We start from the raw sequence: 15832 nt of genomic DNA, 5'->3' as shown, positions 1-15832 counted from the left end.
TGATTGGTATGTTGACTTAGCCAGAGAGCTAACAAGCCCACAGGGCAACTGCTGCACTTATGTAAATTTACTGTGTGTTTCTAAGGAGACTGTTGATCCAGTGTTTTCATACAGCCCACTTCCGAGATGTCTACATTATTTGGCTTGTTAAAGCCTTTTTGTATAATGTTAATTTGTTTATCTGTAGCACAGGGGTCTTCATCCTGTTTATTTTCCACCCATCTCTTAAACCATAATCTCTCATAGTAGTCAGCCCTTGGGAGAGATACTCAATTTACCTTCCTTAGTATAGTGGAAAATTGCTTTTCAGACACTTAGAATATAAATATTAAGTATAATTTTCAGAAATTTTTTTTGAACTGAAGTAGTTTATAATTATAGGCAGTGATGTGTTTTCAGGAGAAAGAATTTATGTCTAGGAAAGAAAAGTTGTTTTGTAAAAGAAGGGAATGTTTAAAGTAATACAGAACTAATTGAGTTTTTCTCATCTTTTACAGAGCTTTACAAAGTAATATGACTTTTGGGATTTGAGCTTTGTAATATTAAACAAACATTTGTTTTCTATAATTTGAAAATGAATTCTTGGGGAGGAAAGCTAGCCAGTAAATTTTGATTATCAGAATACTTTTTCTATGACCTCATTTTCAAATGTAAGCTCCTTTTACTGTCCTTGTCTGTTGTTTATCAATCCTGAAATTATTAGGGTCAAAATAAAATATAATTATTTGAGAGATGTGTGGTTTATTCTGTCTGATGAATAGTCAACCCTTTTTCTGATATAAAACAGGATTTCCAGGTATGAAGCTTTAGGATCAAATCTTTTTTCTTGTGTATTCAGTGTAAAAATAAAAATACCCATTCCAACACGTCACTTGATACGATAGTGTTTGCTTTACTTATGTGTAATTTTAGGTATATTCTTTTTTGAAAGCTTCTCCTGTTGCTCTTTAAAGATCTAGTAGAATTATCAGACTTAAATGTTTTTATTTTGAAGATTGCAGTGTTCACCATTTTTTTATTATGACAGTTTATATTTTATGTGGAAGCATTGAGTGTGACAGTTAAGATGTTATATTAATTTATTTAAGATGTCATATAAATTTAATTATTCTGGTTTTTCTATACTTGAATATTTGATCACATTTTTAGGCTAAATTTTTTTTATAGTTAGAAGTCCAAATGCTAATTCAGTGATTAAGAATAAAGTTTTAAAAAATCTGTTAAGTGAATAGTTTTATTATATTTGATTGATTCATCATTTAACCATGAGAGGAATTAGGCCAACTGCAAAGTTAGGGGACACAGTACACAGAAGACTACCCTCACTTCTGACACCAGTTATAAGTTCTGGGGGTTTCCAGAACCAATGCTGAGGTCCCATAATTTGCTAGAAGGATTTATGGAACTCACTGAAAGCTGTTACTGATTGTTACAGGGAAAGGATATAGATTTAAGTCAGCCAAGGGAAGAAACACATTAGGTCAAGTCTGGGGAAGTACCAAACAGAGCATCCTTTGTCCTCTCTCTCTCTCTCTTTTTTTTTTTTTTAGATTTTTTTATTTATTTGCGAGAGAGAGAATGAGAGAGAGCATGAGAGGGAGGAGGGTCAGAGGGAGAAGCAGACCCCCTGCCGAGCAGGGAGCCCGATGCGGGACTCGATCCCGGGACTCCAGGACCATGACCTGAGCCGAAGGCAGTCGCCCAACCAACTGAGCCACCCAGGCGCCCCCCTTTGTCCGTCCTCTCTTTATGGCATTAGGACACATTATTTTCCCAGCATCAGTGTGTGACAGTACTTAAGGAGTATTGTCAAACAGGGAAGCTCACTTGTGCTTTAGTGATTAAGTATATTTTTGTCGAGAAGCTCCTTTACGTAGGCATTATTGATCGCCTTTGAGGCTAATTTCAGTCTTCAAGCATGACTAAAAGCCAACATCCACTCTAAATCACACTGTTGATCTTTTTGGTGGGGTCAGTTCCTACCCTAAGACTGGCAGTGACCTAAGCCCCCAGGTTTAAAAAGGAAAGTAAAAAGATACTTCTTTAAGGTGTGACCTTCCTGGGGTTTAGATGTTACCTCCCAGAAGGAGGGGGCAAAAGCCACACCTCTCACGGGCAAGGTTAAATTCTTTACTATACAAACTGTGAGCCAAACTCTGAGTAATGTTAAAATGAGGTGGTCATATTCTAACAATATTTGAAAGACCCTTATAGAAATAAAAATACTTCTTACTAGTCACTTGTAGTATAGTAGTAACTAGAAGTTACTCTGCATTGTTGAGTAAGAACTAGAGATTTCTCGCAGTCTTACTTTACACTCACAAAGGAAAAATTGTTTATTTCATTTCTGAATATTTATTTTGAATAGAATATAAAAGACAGAATACTGCATTCTAAAGGAAGTAATAATGTAGCATAATTTAGGATACCAATAAATTGCAAGTAACACTAATATTTAATAATGGGATAGTTAAGTGTGCCATTATAAAATTTTAAGAATCCATTAAAAATAATTATGAAGAATATAACAATGTAGCAAAAGTTTATCAGTTATAAAAGAGTTACAGAGAGGAACATAGATTCATATTATAACTTTGCAAAATGCACTTAAAAATGAATTATAAAAATAAAAAACTAGCTATTTAACATCTGTAGATTTATTCTGAGATAATTGAATGAGTATGCAAAGTTGCTTAATTAAGGATGGGTATAGAGAAAACTTTTACTTCTTTTTTCTCTCTTAAGAGATCTTATCAATGTTCTGCAGGAAAAGTCCTAATGCCCAGGGGGATACATAGTTTATTCTTTCTCATTCCCAGAGGTTAATCATAAATGGGACTGTTAGATCTCCTCTGTAATCCTATACAAAGAGGGTTTCAATTTTATTTATTAGAAATGGATATATATTTTAAGAGTTTGTTACATAAAATATGAAAAGCGTTGCTTTCAGTTTTTCTTTTTTTTAAGAATTTATTTGAGAGAGAGAGCACATGAGCAGGGGGGAGAGGTAGAGGGAGAGTGAGAAGCAGACTCCCCACTGGGGAGGGAGCCTGATGTGGGACTTGATCCCAGGACCTTGGGATCATGACCAGAGCCAAAGACAGACGCTTAACCAACTGAGCCACCCAGGAGCCCAATTGCTTTCAGTTTTTAAGCGTGTTTTATGAAAACCGAGTCTTTTATCAATTTTTTTAAATCAGTTTTTTTGTTGTTAGAATGGGGAAGTGACATTTCTTTTTAAAACTTTAAAAAGTTTTCTTTATTGAAAGAATGTTACCTTTCACCTTTTTGATTGTTACCTAGTAATAACTACATTGAATATGTGTAACTTTTGAAAATGACTGAGTAATTAGTCATCAGTGTTTATTGCCAGTGTATTACAAATTTTAATCCTCATGGGCGCCTGAGTGGCTCAGTCGTTAAGCGTTGCCTTTGGCTCAGGTCATGATCCCAGGGTGCTGGGATCGAGCCCCGCGTCGGGCTCCCTGCTCCGTGGGAAGCCTGCTTCTCCCTCTCCCACTCCTTCTGCTTGTGTTCTCTCTTTCGCTGTGTCTCTCTGTCAAATAAATAAATAAAATCTTTAAAAAAAAATAGAAATATTAATCCTCAGAGTGACCCATGAGGATGGGTACCTTTATGATTCTTTTTTATAGATGAGCAAACTGAGCCTTGGGGAGGTTAAATAATATGTAGTATCATACAAAGGTAAATTTAAGGTTGTGGAGCTTGTTCAAACCTAGATATGGTATATTCTATAGAAGACTTTATTTTAAACCACTTTACTATTATGTTTCTGTGTTTATTACAACATCTCTTTATAGTAGTTCTCAGTTGGGTACACATTAGAGCTGTGGAAATATACAGGTTCTGCCTCAGCCTAGATCTATTGGTTAAGAATCTCTGGGGTGGGACTTTATAAATAGTATTTATTTTATTTTATTTATTTTTATTTTTTTGAAGATTTTATTTGAGAGAGAGTGAGAGAGAGCACAAGAGTGGGATGAGGGACAGAGGAAGAAGCAGGCTCCCCACTGAGCAGGGAGCCCCATGCGGGAGTCAATCCCAGGACTTCAGGAACATGACCTGAGCTGAAGGCAGACGCTCAACCAACTAAGCCACCCAGACGCCCCAACTAGTATTTATTTTAAATGGCTGTATGATTGTAATGCATAACCAAGGCAGAGAGCCATTACACGTAATGTACCTGACACTATGCTGTAGACTTTGGGGAAATATAATTGAGTATAAGACACAATAATAGACCTCAAAGTAGCTGAAAAAAAACTTCACATACATATTTGACAAAATGTGTGATATTGATAGTTACATGTGTAGGAAGGATATGTTATGCAAGTGTGCTAATACCCTAAAACATACACATTTTAATGCTGCAAGACAATCACAATTAAGTTCAACCTCTTCATTTTGGGGATAGAAAAGTTTTCAAGGATGTGGTATTATTTATCTGTGATCAGTAGGCAGGAATGGATATGTAGTGAAGGGATAGTGTTTGAGGTGGAAAAATAGCATAAAGAGGCAAGAATAAAGATGATGTGTCTGGGGCAAATTACAGGACAGGAGTGTTACTGTGAGTAGGAGGTACAGGTTAGAAAGAGCTTGTAATAGCCATCACAGTAAGTTTAGACTTGATTAGGTAAGCAACAGGCAAAAATTTCATATTAATGGTTGGTGATTTCCTGGTTAGGAAACTAGGTAACAGTTTATTAAATGAGATAGAAAGAGAACCGTGAGTAACTCAGTTCTCTCCCCAAATGGAAACTGAAATGGCCTGTGTGCATTAAGAAAACTGCAGACAATTTTATGGATTCTTAGCTGTGAAGCACTGTGGGGCCTATGTTAACAGTTTGACACCTTTGTTAGATGCATTTTAGGTAATCTCATGTGCCTCCAAGGGAGTGCTTTCCTGAAAGTTTTTGTTGTTGTTGTTTTAAGATTTTATTCATTTGAGAGAGAGCAGGAGAGCAAGTGAGAGTGCACAAGCAGGGAGAGCTGTAGAGGAAGAGGGAGAAGCAGACTCCCCACTGAGCAGGGAGCCTGATGCAGGGCTCGATCCCAGGACCCCAGGATCACAACCTGAGCTGAAGGCAGACGCTTAACCGACTGAGCCACCCAGGCGCCCCTGAAAATTAGTTCTTTATTAGCTTTTTGATGCTGAAATTCTAGAGTAATAAGAGTTGGTTCCTCGCAGGAGAGGTTGGTTCTTCTTTGGGTGGCCGAAAGGTGTTTTGCACTTTTGGCTATCTTCTCTTTCTAATGGCTGACTTTCATGACACTGCTTTATTCTTTTTTCCATCAGTCTATCTTTTAAATCCTTTGGTAGAATTCTCACTTGCCTTTCCTTTGAGCTGTTGTATCCCTTTGCATTTTATTTAGGAGAGGCTGTTATATTTTCTTAATTTTTTTGATTTTACAAAGCTCTTATTTGCTCATAATTTAAATTTGTGTAATTTTTCTGGTGTATATTGTCTGCCTTTTGATTCTTTCCTTCCTTTATCTTAGGTATAGATTCCCATAAGTAATTTATATGATTGTGTTTTTTTTGTTTTGTTTTGTTTTTGAATGTTGTCTGCCTTTGAAGGGATGCCTTCTGGATCACCATTGTATAGGCATGATCTCTGAGAATTAACTGTAGTAGTTGATATCTCCATCTCTATAATTTTGTCATTTTGACACTGTTATATAAATAAAATTGTAGAACATGTGAATTTTCATTTTGAGAATATGGTCGTTTGAGATTGTTGTGTATGTTTTATTTTAAAGAAATCACCAAACTGTCTGAAGTGGCTGTACCGTTCCTGTCAGCCATGTATGAGATCCACCTTCTTCCACATCCTCACCTGCATGTGATACTGTCACTATTCCTTATTCTAATTGTTCTGATAAGTGTGTGGTGATGTCATAGTCATAGTCTTAAATTTTATTTGAAGTGCTCTCTTTGTTTAAATTTGCATTTCCTTAATGTTTAATGATGTTGAGTATCTTTTCATGTGTGTGTATAAGCCATTTGTATATCTTTGGAGAAATGTCTTTTCAAATCCTTTTTGCCTATTTTTTACAAATACAAATACGTCTTTTTATTACTTAGATTTTGGAAATACTTTCTCCCATTCTCCAGCTTTTCATTTTTTTGATGGTGTCCTTGAAGTACAGTTTTTTTTTTTTAAGTTTTTATTTAAATTCCAGTTAGTTACATACAGTGTAATACTAGTTTCAGGTGTACAATATAGTGATTCAGTACTTCCATACATCACCCTGTGCTCATCACAAGTGAGCTCCTTCATCCCCATCACCATTTATTAAACATTTCCTTCCACCTTCTTCCCTCCTGGTAACCATCCCTTTGTTCTCTATAGTTAAGAGTCTGTTTCTTGGTTTGCCTCTCTCTTTTTTTTTTTCCCCTTTGCTCATTTGTTTTGTTTCTGAAATTCCACATATGAGTAAAATCATATGGTATTTGTCTTTCTCTGACTGACTTATTTGCTTTGCATAATACTCTTTAGCTCCATCCATGTCATTGCATGTGGCAAGATTTCTTCTTCTTCTTTTTTTTTTTTTAAGATTTTATTTATTTATTTGACACAGAGAGAGTGAGTAGTGAGAGAGAGAGAACACAAGTTGGGGGAGCAGCAGGCAGACAGAGGGAGAAGCAGGCTCCCCACTGAGCAAGGAGCCCGATGTGGGGCTCGATCCCAGCACCCTGGGATTGAGCCAAAGGCAGCCACTTAACCAACTGAGCCATCCAGGTGCCTCAAGATTTCATTCTTTTTATGGCTGAGTAATATTCCATTGTGTATATATACCACAACTTCATTAACCGTTCATTAATTGATGGACACTTGGGCAGTTTCTGTAATTTGGCCATTGTAGTTAACAGTACTATAAATATTGGGGTGCATGTATCCCTTTGAATTAGTATTTTTTTATCTTTGGGTAAATGCTCAGTGATATTGCTGGATTGTAGGGTAGTCCTATTTTTAACTTTTTGAGGAACCTCCATAATGTGTTACACAGTGATTGCACCAATTTGCATTCCTCCCAACACTGCAAGAGGGTTCCCCTTTCTCCACATCCTTGCCAACACCTTTTGTTTCTCATGTTGTTAATTTTATTATTATTATTTTTAAAGATTTTATTTATTTATTTGACAGACAAAGCGAGAGAGGGAACACAAGCAGGGGGAGTGGGAGAGGGAGAAGCAGGCTCCCCGCGGAGCAGGGAGCCCAATGTGGGACTCGATCCCAGGACCCTGGGATCATGACCTGAGCTGAAGGCAGTTGCTTAACCAACTGAGCCACCCAGGCGCCCTCATGTTGTTAATTTTAGGCATTCTGACAGCTGTGAGGTGATATCTTTTTGCAGTTTTGGTTTGCATTTCTCTCATGATGAGTGATGTTGAGTATGTTTTCATATTGTCTATTGGCTGTCTGTATGTCTTCTTTGAAAAAGTGTTCATGTCTTCTGCCTTTGTTTTAATTGGATTATTTGTTTTTTTGGGGTGTTGAGTAGTATCAGTTCTATATATTTTGGATACTAACCCTTTATTGGATATGTCATTTGCAAATACCTTCTCCCATTCCATGGGATGTCTTTTAGTTTTGTTGATTGTTTCCTTTGCTGTGCAGAAACTTTCTATTTTGATGGAGTCCCCATAGTTTATGTTTGCTTTCATCTCCCTTGTCTCAGGAGACCCAGCTAGAAAGAAGTTGCTATGGCTGATGTCAAAGAAGTTAGGATTTTTACAGTTTTTATGGTTTTTATTTTTTCAGGTCTCACATTTAGGTCTTTAATCCACTTTGACTTTATTTTTTATGTGGTGTAAGAAAAGTGGTCCAGTTTCATTCTTTTGCATGTTGCTGTCCAGTGTGTCATTTAGTTTTTACCATATTTTTGAACTCAATATAAATGCAGTAATATAGTGTATATTCTTTTGTGACTGACTTCTTATGCTTGTGAGATTTATCTATGTTATTGTATGGAGCAGTAGTTCATTCTTATTGCTATAAAGCACTGAATGCATTTACAAAAATCTATCCATTCTGAGAAAGGGGAGCCCTCTTACACTGTTGGTGGGAGTGCAAGCTAGTGCAGCTACTCGGGAAAATAGTGTGGAGGTTCCTCAAAAAGTTGAAAATAGCTACCCTATGACCCAGCAATTGCACTACTAGGTATTTACCCCAAAGATACAAATGTAGTGATCTGAAGGGGCATCTGCATCCCAATGTTTATAGCAGCAATGTCCACAATAGCCAAACTATGGAAAGAGCCCAGATGTCCATTGACAGATGAATGGATAAAGAAGATGTGGGGGGGATGTGTGTATACACACACACACACACACACACACAATGGAATATTATGCAGCCATCAAAACAAATGAACTCTTGTCATTTGCAACAATGTGGATGGAACTAGGGGGTAATTATGCTAAGCGAAATAATTCAGTCAGAGAAAGACAGTTATATGATTTCACTCCTATGTGGAATTTAAGAAACAAAACAGGAGCATAGGGGAGGGTAGGGAAAAATAAAACAAGACGAAATCAGAGAGGGAGACAAACCATAAGAGACTCTTAATCATAGGAAACAAACTGAGGGTTGCTGGAGGGAGGGGGGTAGGGGAATGGGATTAACTGGGTGATGGACATTAAGGAGGGCATGTGATGTAATGAGCACTGAGTGTTATATAAGACTGATGAATCACTGAACTGTACCTCTGAAAATAATACACTGTATATTAATTAATTGAATTTAAATGAAAAAAATTTCTTCATTTACTTAAAAAAAAAAATCTGTCCATTCTGTCATTGATAACATTTGGCTATTTCCAATTTGGTGAGTAGAAATAATGCTGCTAAGAACATTCTTATATGTTTAGGTTCACATAAGCATGCAGTCTCTTGAGTGTATCCATAGGAGTAGAATACATAAGGATTGTAGGATACTCATATATTCAACTTGAGTATATTCAGTTAGTTTTCCAGAGTTGTGCCAACTTGCACTCCAACTAGCAACATACTAGCTCTGATGCTCCACATTGTTATCAACTCTTGATATTGTCAGTCTTTTTTATTTTTATTTATTTATTTTTTTAAAGGTTTTATTTATTTGTCAAAGAGAAGGAGAGAACATAAGCAGGGGAAGCGGCAGGCAGAGGGAGAAGCAGGTTCCCCACTGAGCAACGGGCCCGATGTGGGACCCAATCCCAGGACCCTGGGATCATGACCTGAGCCGAAGGCAGATGTTTAACGGACTGAGCCACCCAGCTGTCCCTTTTCAGTCTTTTTTAATATCTAGTATTTTATTATGGTTTTAACACTCATCTCTCTGATGACCAGTGGGGTTAAGCATCTTTTCATATGTTTATTGGATATGATATTAGTCATTTAGATATAGGTTAGAAAAATGTTTTTTTCTGGTTCACTTACAGTGTTGGTGGCTGTGGTGAAGCTCTGTGTTCTTATTCTGGAAGTCAGGCTGAAAGAGCAGCCCGTCTTTGGAATATGCTCCTATTTCAGAGGGAAAGAGGAAAAAATTATCAGAAACTACTAATATCTTTTGAAGCTTCTGCTTGGATTTATCAAAGTTCATGTCTATTCATATCCCATAGGCCAAAGCATATCACAAAACCGTGCTCAGTGTCAGTGCGTGAGGGAAGTATTCTCTCACAAGAGGCATTGCAAGTCACATCACCATGGATGGGGGTGAAAAATCCTTTCACAGGAGAAGGAGAAAGCACAAATACTCTGGAACAAAAATAAAGTCTACCACTTTGTTAGGTGCCTGTTGAACTCTTGTCTTTTTCTCAGTGATTGCTAATGAGGTTTTTTCCCCTCCTTTTTTCTTTTTCTTAGTAAGTTCTGGATATAAAACTGGGTGGCTCAGGGGCACCTGGGTGGCTCAGTCGTTAAGGGTCTGCCTTCGGCTCAGATCATGATCTCAGGGTCCTGGGATCGAGCCCCGCATTGAGCTCCCTGCTCGGCAGGAAGCCTGCTTCTCCTTCTCCCACTCCCCCTGCTTGTGTTCTTTCTCTCGCTTTGTCTCTCTCTGTCAAATAAATAAAATCTTTAACAACAACAACAAAAAAACTAAGTGGCTCAGTCGGTTAAGCGTCTGACTCTTGGTTTCGGCTCAGGTCATGATTTCAGGGTCCTGAGATGGATCCCCACTCAGCGGGCAGTCTGCTTGAGATTCTTTTTCCCTTCCCTCTCCCTCCCCCTTAGCTCTTTCCCTACTCTTGCGTGCTCTCTCTCAAATAGATAAATAAAATCTTAAAAAAAAAAATCAATAAAACTTGTTGGTTATATGTAGTGCAGATATTTTCTCCCACTCTTTAACTTGCCTTTTAAATCTCCTTATGTCTTTTGTTAAATAAAATTCTTTTTTTTTTTTAAATTGACATGTGTCAGTTTCAGGTGTGCAACATAATGATTTGATATTGTGTATATTGTAAATAAAATTATTAATTTCAGTGTTATCTCATTTATCGGTATTTTTCCTTCATAATTGTGCTTTTGTGTCTTGTTTAAGAAATCTTTCCTTACTCCAAAATTATGAAGATACTCTTCTGTTATCTTCTAGAGTCTTTATTGTTTTGCCTTTTACATTTCAGTTTGCAGTCCTCTTAGAATTAGTGCTTAGTTGACATTTTAACATACTTTTGTAAGTCTAGGAAAAAGCTGAAGTGGTTTCAAATTAACTCAGTTTACATATAGAAACATACTGATACTAAACTCATGTATATGTAGAAAATATATCTATTAGTAACACCTCTTTTACCAAATCCTCAGAGATAAAAACATACTGGACATGTTTAAATTTTTTTTTTTTTTTAAGATTTTATTTATTTATTTGAGACAGAATGAGAGAGAGAGAGAGCATGAGAGGGGGAGGGTCAGAGGGAGAAGCAGACTCCCTGCCGAGCAGGGAGCCTGATGCGGGACTCGATCCCGGGACTCCAGGATCATGAGCTGAGCCGAAGGCAGTCGCTCAACCAACTGAGCCACCCAGGCGCCCTGGACATGTTTAAATTTTTACTGCATTTAAAACTGCAGAAATTCATCTTTCTCCATAGTTGCAGGTAGCCAGTGAACCACAAAGTCTTTCCTATTTCAGATATCATCAGGAAGATAACATATGTTCCTTAAATGAGGCCTTAATCCTGGGCCTTCTCGAAGTTGAGGTTTTCATTTTTATTTCATCTTTTTTTTTTTTTAAGATTTTATTTATTTGAGAGAGAGAGAATGAGAGACAGAGAGCATGAGAGGGAGGAGGGTCAGAGGGAGAAGCAGACTCCCCGCCGAGCAGGGAGCCCGACGTGGGACTCGATCCCGGGACTCCAGGATCATGACCTGAGCCGAAGGCAGTCGCTTAACTGACTGAGCCACCCAGGCGCCCTCATTTTTATTTCATCTTGTGTGCTTACTTAATTTCTTCCTCTTGTCCCAATTTGTCTGTATAAATTTCTAGTGAAGAACCAAGGGGAATAATATCTGGATGTTTAATACAGGAATTGTTTAAATAATTGTATTTCTATTATGCAAACACATTGGTGGTTTGCCTTTCTTTAGCAAAGGCTGAAGTTTCCTACGGTGGTACTTAATACCTAAACATTAAACATCTTTTGGAGAGTTATTACTATTCTAATATTTGTAGGAGAGTTTGGGGATTAAGTTTTATCATCCAGTAGACCAAAATACTTGATCTTAAGAATTGACCAAGTTAAACAAATAGTAACACTTGGAAATTGTTTTTAACTTTGTACATGGCATTTATTGTCCTTTGTAAATGTAAATTTTTTAATCTTTGTAATAGATCTTATGTTAAAATGAGAAGGCTTGTCTGACTTGTCTTTTAGCATTGACAGTTCAGCTTGCAATTGGTCAAAACTTTTTTTTTTTTTTAAGATTTTATTTATTTGACAGAGAGACAGCGAGAGAGAGAACACAAGCAGGGGGAATGTGAGAGGGAAAAGCAGGCTTCCCGCGGAGCAGGGAGCCTGATGGGGGCTTGATCCCAGGACCCTGGGCTCATGACCTGAACCGAAGGCAGATGCTTATTGACTGAGCCACCAGGGCACCCTCAGTTGGTCAAAACTCTTACCTGTAGAAAAGAGTAAATTATTTTGGGCGCCTGGGTGGCTCAGATGGTTAAGCGTCTGCCTTCAGCTCAGGTCATGATCCCAGCGTCCTGGGATCGAGTCCCGCATCGGGCTCCCTGCTCCTTGGGAGCCTGCTTCTCCCTCTGCCTCTCTCTCTCTCTGTCTCTCATGAATAAATAAATAAAATCTTTAAAAAAAAAAAAAGAAAAGAATAAATTATTTAAACAGTAGTTGTTTAAGAAATAGTACACATTAAAAATCATGTTGAACATTAGTGAAAAAAAAATCACTGATTATAAAGGATTTGGTCAACATAGAAATAAATTTCATCTTTGTGTTCAACTTTAAAAAAATATATAGGTATCAAGAAGTTGGGATTCTTAGCGGGTACTACACAAGTTATTTGCATATGAGTACTTATAAATAAATATACTAGGGGTGCCTGGGTGTCTCAGTTGGTTAAGTGTCTGCCTTTGGCTCCGGTCATGATCCCAGGGTCCTGGGATTGGGTCCCATGTCCAGGTCCCTGCTCAGTTGGGAGCCGGCTTCTCCTTCTCCCCACCCCCACCTTGTGCTCTCTCTCTGACAAATAAATATGAAATCTTAAAAAAAAAAATGTACTACAAAAACTTGACATCTTAATATACTTAAAATATACTAAATATACTTTAAAATAAATTGCAGGAATAGTTTCAGGGTGCAACCCCTAAATGTGATTTTTGGTACTTCAAATGTAACATCTGAAGATAGGGTTTGTTCAAAAAGGGTTGCAGGACTATGTTCCCCATTATGTGATAGCAGTTTTTGTTTTTGTTTTTTTTATAACTAACAACCATGTGGATATGCAGTAATTTTTCTTCTGTAAAATTTACTTCCAATCTTCATTTAGATGTTTTGATTCTTGAGGACTTCCCCTTAAATACCTTAATATTCAGACAAAGTAATATTATTAACTTGATATTTTTAGTAGTAAAGGTGGACCATTATCCAAGACTTGTTTTATTAACATAACACTGCCCTTGCTTTTCAGCGGGGATCTGATGAGCTTCTTTCTTCTGGTGTCATTAACGGACCTTTTACCATGAACAGTTCTACTCCTACAGGTGTGTATGGTGAGTTTTCATTTTTTTCAAAATCTAAAATGTTTTCTTTCCATGAGTTTCAAAAAAAATTTTTTACGGTGTTCTCAGTTTGCTCATCTTATAAACATTTGTTGAAGTCCGTTATTTGTAATAGAACTAAAATTTATTGCAGTAAAGTTCACATAAATGAAATTACCAATTGTAGCCCTTAAATTTTAAGAATTAATTTGTATCTCATTTGATAATTACTTTTTTGATTGATGTTCTTTGTGATAAAACTGTCAATAACTTGGTGACCCAGAACAATTGAGTAAAAGAGCTATATTTAAAAGCTTGTGTTTAATGATGGTTTAGAATAATAGAAATATTAAAATTATAAGATCACATGATTTTTTAAAAATTGGAACATAATTTACATTCCATAAGTTACCACATGGTTTAAAAATAAGTGTTCTTGGGCACCTGGGTGGCTCAGACGGTTAAGCGTCTGCCTTCGGCTCAGGTCATGGTCCCGGGGTCCTGGGATTGAGCCCCACGTCAGGCTCCCTGCTGAACCAGAGGAGTCTGCTTCTCCCTCTCCCTCTGCCTACTGCTCCCCCTGCTTGTGCTCTCTCTCTAATAAAAAATAAAAAAATCTTTAAAAAAAAATAAAAATAAGTTCTTGAAATTTGGGGACTGTAAAATGAACTGGCAGAGTGCAGTACTGGAGGAAGAGTGAGCAGTTAAGAGGCTACTGCTCTGTAGGATATCCCAGTAAGGGATGATAATTTGTCCTGGACCACTAGCAGTTGTGATAGAGAGAATGGGACAATTCACTGAAGGTGAAATTGATGGTAGCTGGTGATTAATTGAATGTTTGAATAAGGGATTCCATTGATGATTTATTTCCAGGTTTTGGACTTAGATAATTGGGTAGATGAATATTGGTGCCATTCATATAGAAAATATAGAAAGAAGTTGGACAACATAGGAGGTTCAGATTTTTGTATTTTGAATTTGAGTTTCCTTTGCAACATCCAAATGGAAGTGTTGGATAGTCATTGGGTTCTTCTGGTCTCAACATCAGAAGAGAAATTTGGAAGTTAGTATCCTCCACAGTTGAAAAGGCATGTAGAGTGGAGAGTTTCAGAAAAGGTCGGATTTTTATTTTTAAATATTTTACTTATTTATTAGAGAGAGAGAGAGAGCACACAATCAGGGGAGAGGGACAAGCAGGCTCCCCACTGAGTGGGGAGCCCAATGTGGGGCTCGATCCCAGGACCCTGGGATCATGATCTGAGCCAAAGGCATACGCCCAACCTACTGAGCCACCCAGGTGCCCCTGAAGGCCAGATTTTTATCCAAATGTTTTTGGAGTTATAGGGAATAGGAAATGAGTGGACCTCACTTTCCAGACCCTGAGCTACACGGTGTTTGGGAGAGTGAACAGCTTTTATATGAGGACTGTATAAGAGAAGTGGACTAGGTTCAGTTAAGGCAAAAGATGCAATGAAAATTCATTTAAGAGATTAAGAATATATGGGAATTGGTTAACCGTGGTACACTGCTCTACAGTACTAAATGGAAAGATTTTGTGGGCAGGACAGCAGCAGAGGATTTGTTGATGTAGAAGTGTGAACAGAATAATATGAGCATGAAACTAAAGCTGTTTTCTCAAACTTGAGCTGGCATCAGAATCACCTGGAGGGCCTGTTAAAGCACAGTTCCTGAGTCCATACCCAGAATTTCTAATAAAGTAGATCTGAGGTGGGTCCTGAGAATTTGTATTTCCACAAGTTCCCGGGTAATGGTGATGTTGCCATTTGAGGAACCATACTTTGAGAAATGCTGTATGAGGAAACAGTAGAATCTGAAGTTTCTAAACCTGATTATCCTCCTGGTCTGGTAGGCTTGTAAGAAAATGTCTGTCCTTAGGGTGCCTGGGTGGCTCAGTTGATTAAGCATGTGACTCTTGATCTCAGCTCACGCCTTGATTTCGGTGTCGTTGAGTTCCAATCTCATGTTGGGCTCCACACTGGGCATGGAGCCTACTTTTAAAAAAAAAGTCCTTACTCCTAGAGTTACAGTACATCTAGAGTGGGACCCATTATGTTTGCTCTTATTTTAAAAACAGGTCACTTTGTTTGGTCACGTTTATGAACTATCAGGATGGATAACCAGAAAGATTTCATGCTGGTTGATTGATTACTTAGGAAAAGAGAGAAATATGAAATGGGAGTTTAGCTGGCAGCAGCAGTTCTGTTTTGCTTTTATGTTTTGAATTTCTTATATCCCATTCTGTTCAGTGTTTTTCTTCCTGAAGCATATCCTCTTCAGTAGCTGTTTCCGCAAAGCTCTATAAATGGTAACTTCTCAGACTTTGACTAAAAATGTCTATTTCATTATCACTATTCAATGTTAGTTAGCTATTTTGAATTTTAGGTTGACAGTTATTTTCTCTTAACACATTGAAGGTACTGTTTATTATTCTTTTGGCTTCTGTTGTTTAGAAATCTGTTGTCAGTCTTCGTTATTACTTTGTAGGTAAAATTACTTCTCTTTAGTTATTTTTAAACATTTTTCTCTTTATTTTTGTTCACTGGTTTAACTAGCTATTTGTAGGTATGGATCACAAGTTCTCAACATCCAGGATG

General features: G+C 37.4%; 1 protein-coding gene across 11 annotated transcripts in view; it reads left to right on the top strand.

The window, feature by feature from the left end:
• Positions 1 to 15832, top strand: part of PTBP3 (polypyrimidine tract binding protein 3) — a 125902-nt gene that overhangs the window by 27624 nt on the left and 82446 nt on the right. For 5 of the 11 annotated variants that reach the window (XM_064579198.1, XM_054509351.2, XM_054509353.2 and 2 more), the window contains one exon: positions 13148 to 13220. The exons of 1 other annotated variant lie outside the window; for it this stretch is intronic. Coding sequence is in view for 7 of the 10 variants with exons in the window: in XM_064579194.1 (XP_064435264.1) it covers positions 13148 to 13220 (73 nt within the window). In the remaining 3 variants the exon portion in view is untranslated. Of the gene's footprint in view, positions 1 to 13147; positions 13230 to 15832 lie in introns of all 11 variants that reach the window. 5 more of the 11 variants (XM_064579197.1, XM_045882931.3, XM_054509352.2 and 2 more) reach the window with 1 other exon arrangement.

This window comes from Mirounga angustirostris, unplaced genomic scaffold, assembly GCF_029215605.1.
Source record: "Mirounga angustirostris isolate CCGP_5_RB_7025 unplaced genomic scaffold, mMirAng1.0.hap1 SCAF_15, whole genome shotgun sequence".
NCBI lineage: Eukaryota > Metazoa > Chordata > Mammalia > Carnivora > Phocidae > Mirounga > Mirounga angustirostris.
Note: the sequence above shows the minus strand (reverse complement) of the source record. Positions and strands in the feature narration are given on the sequence as shown.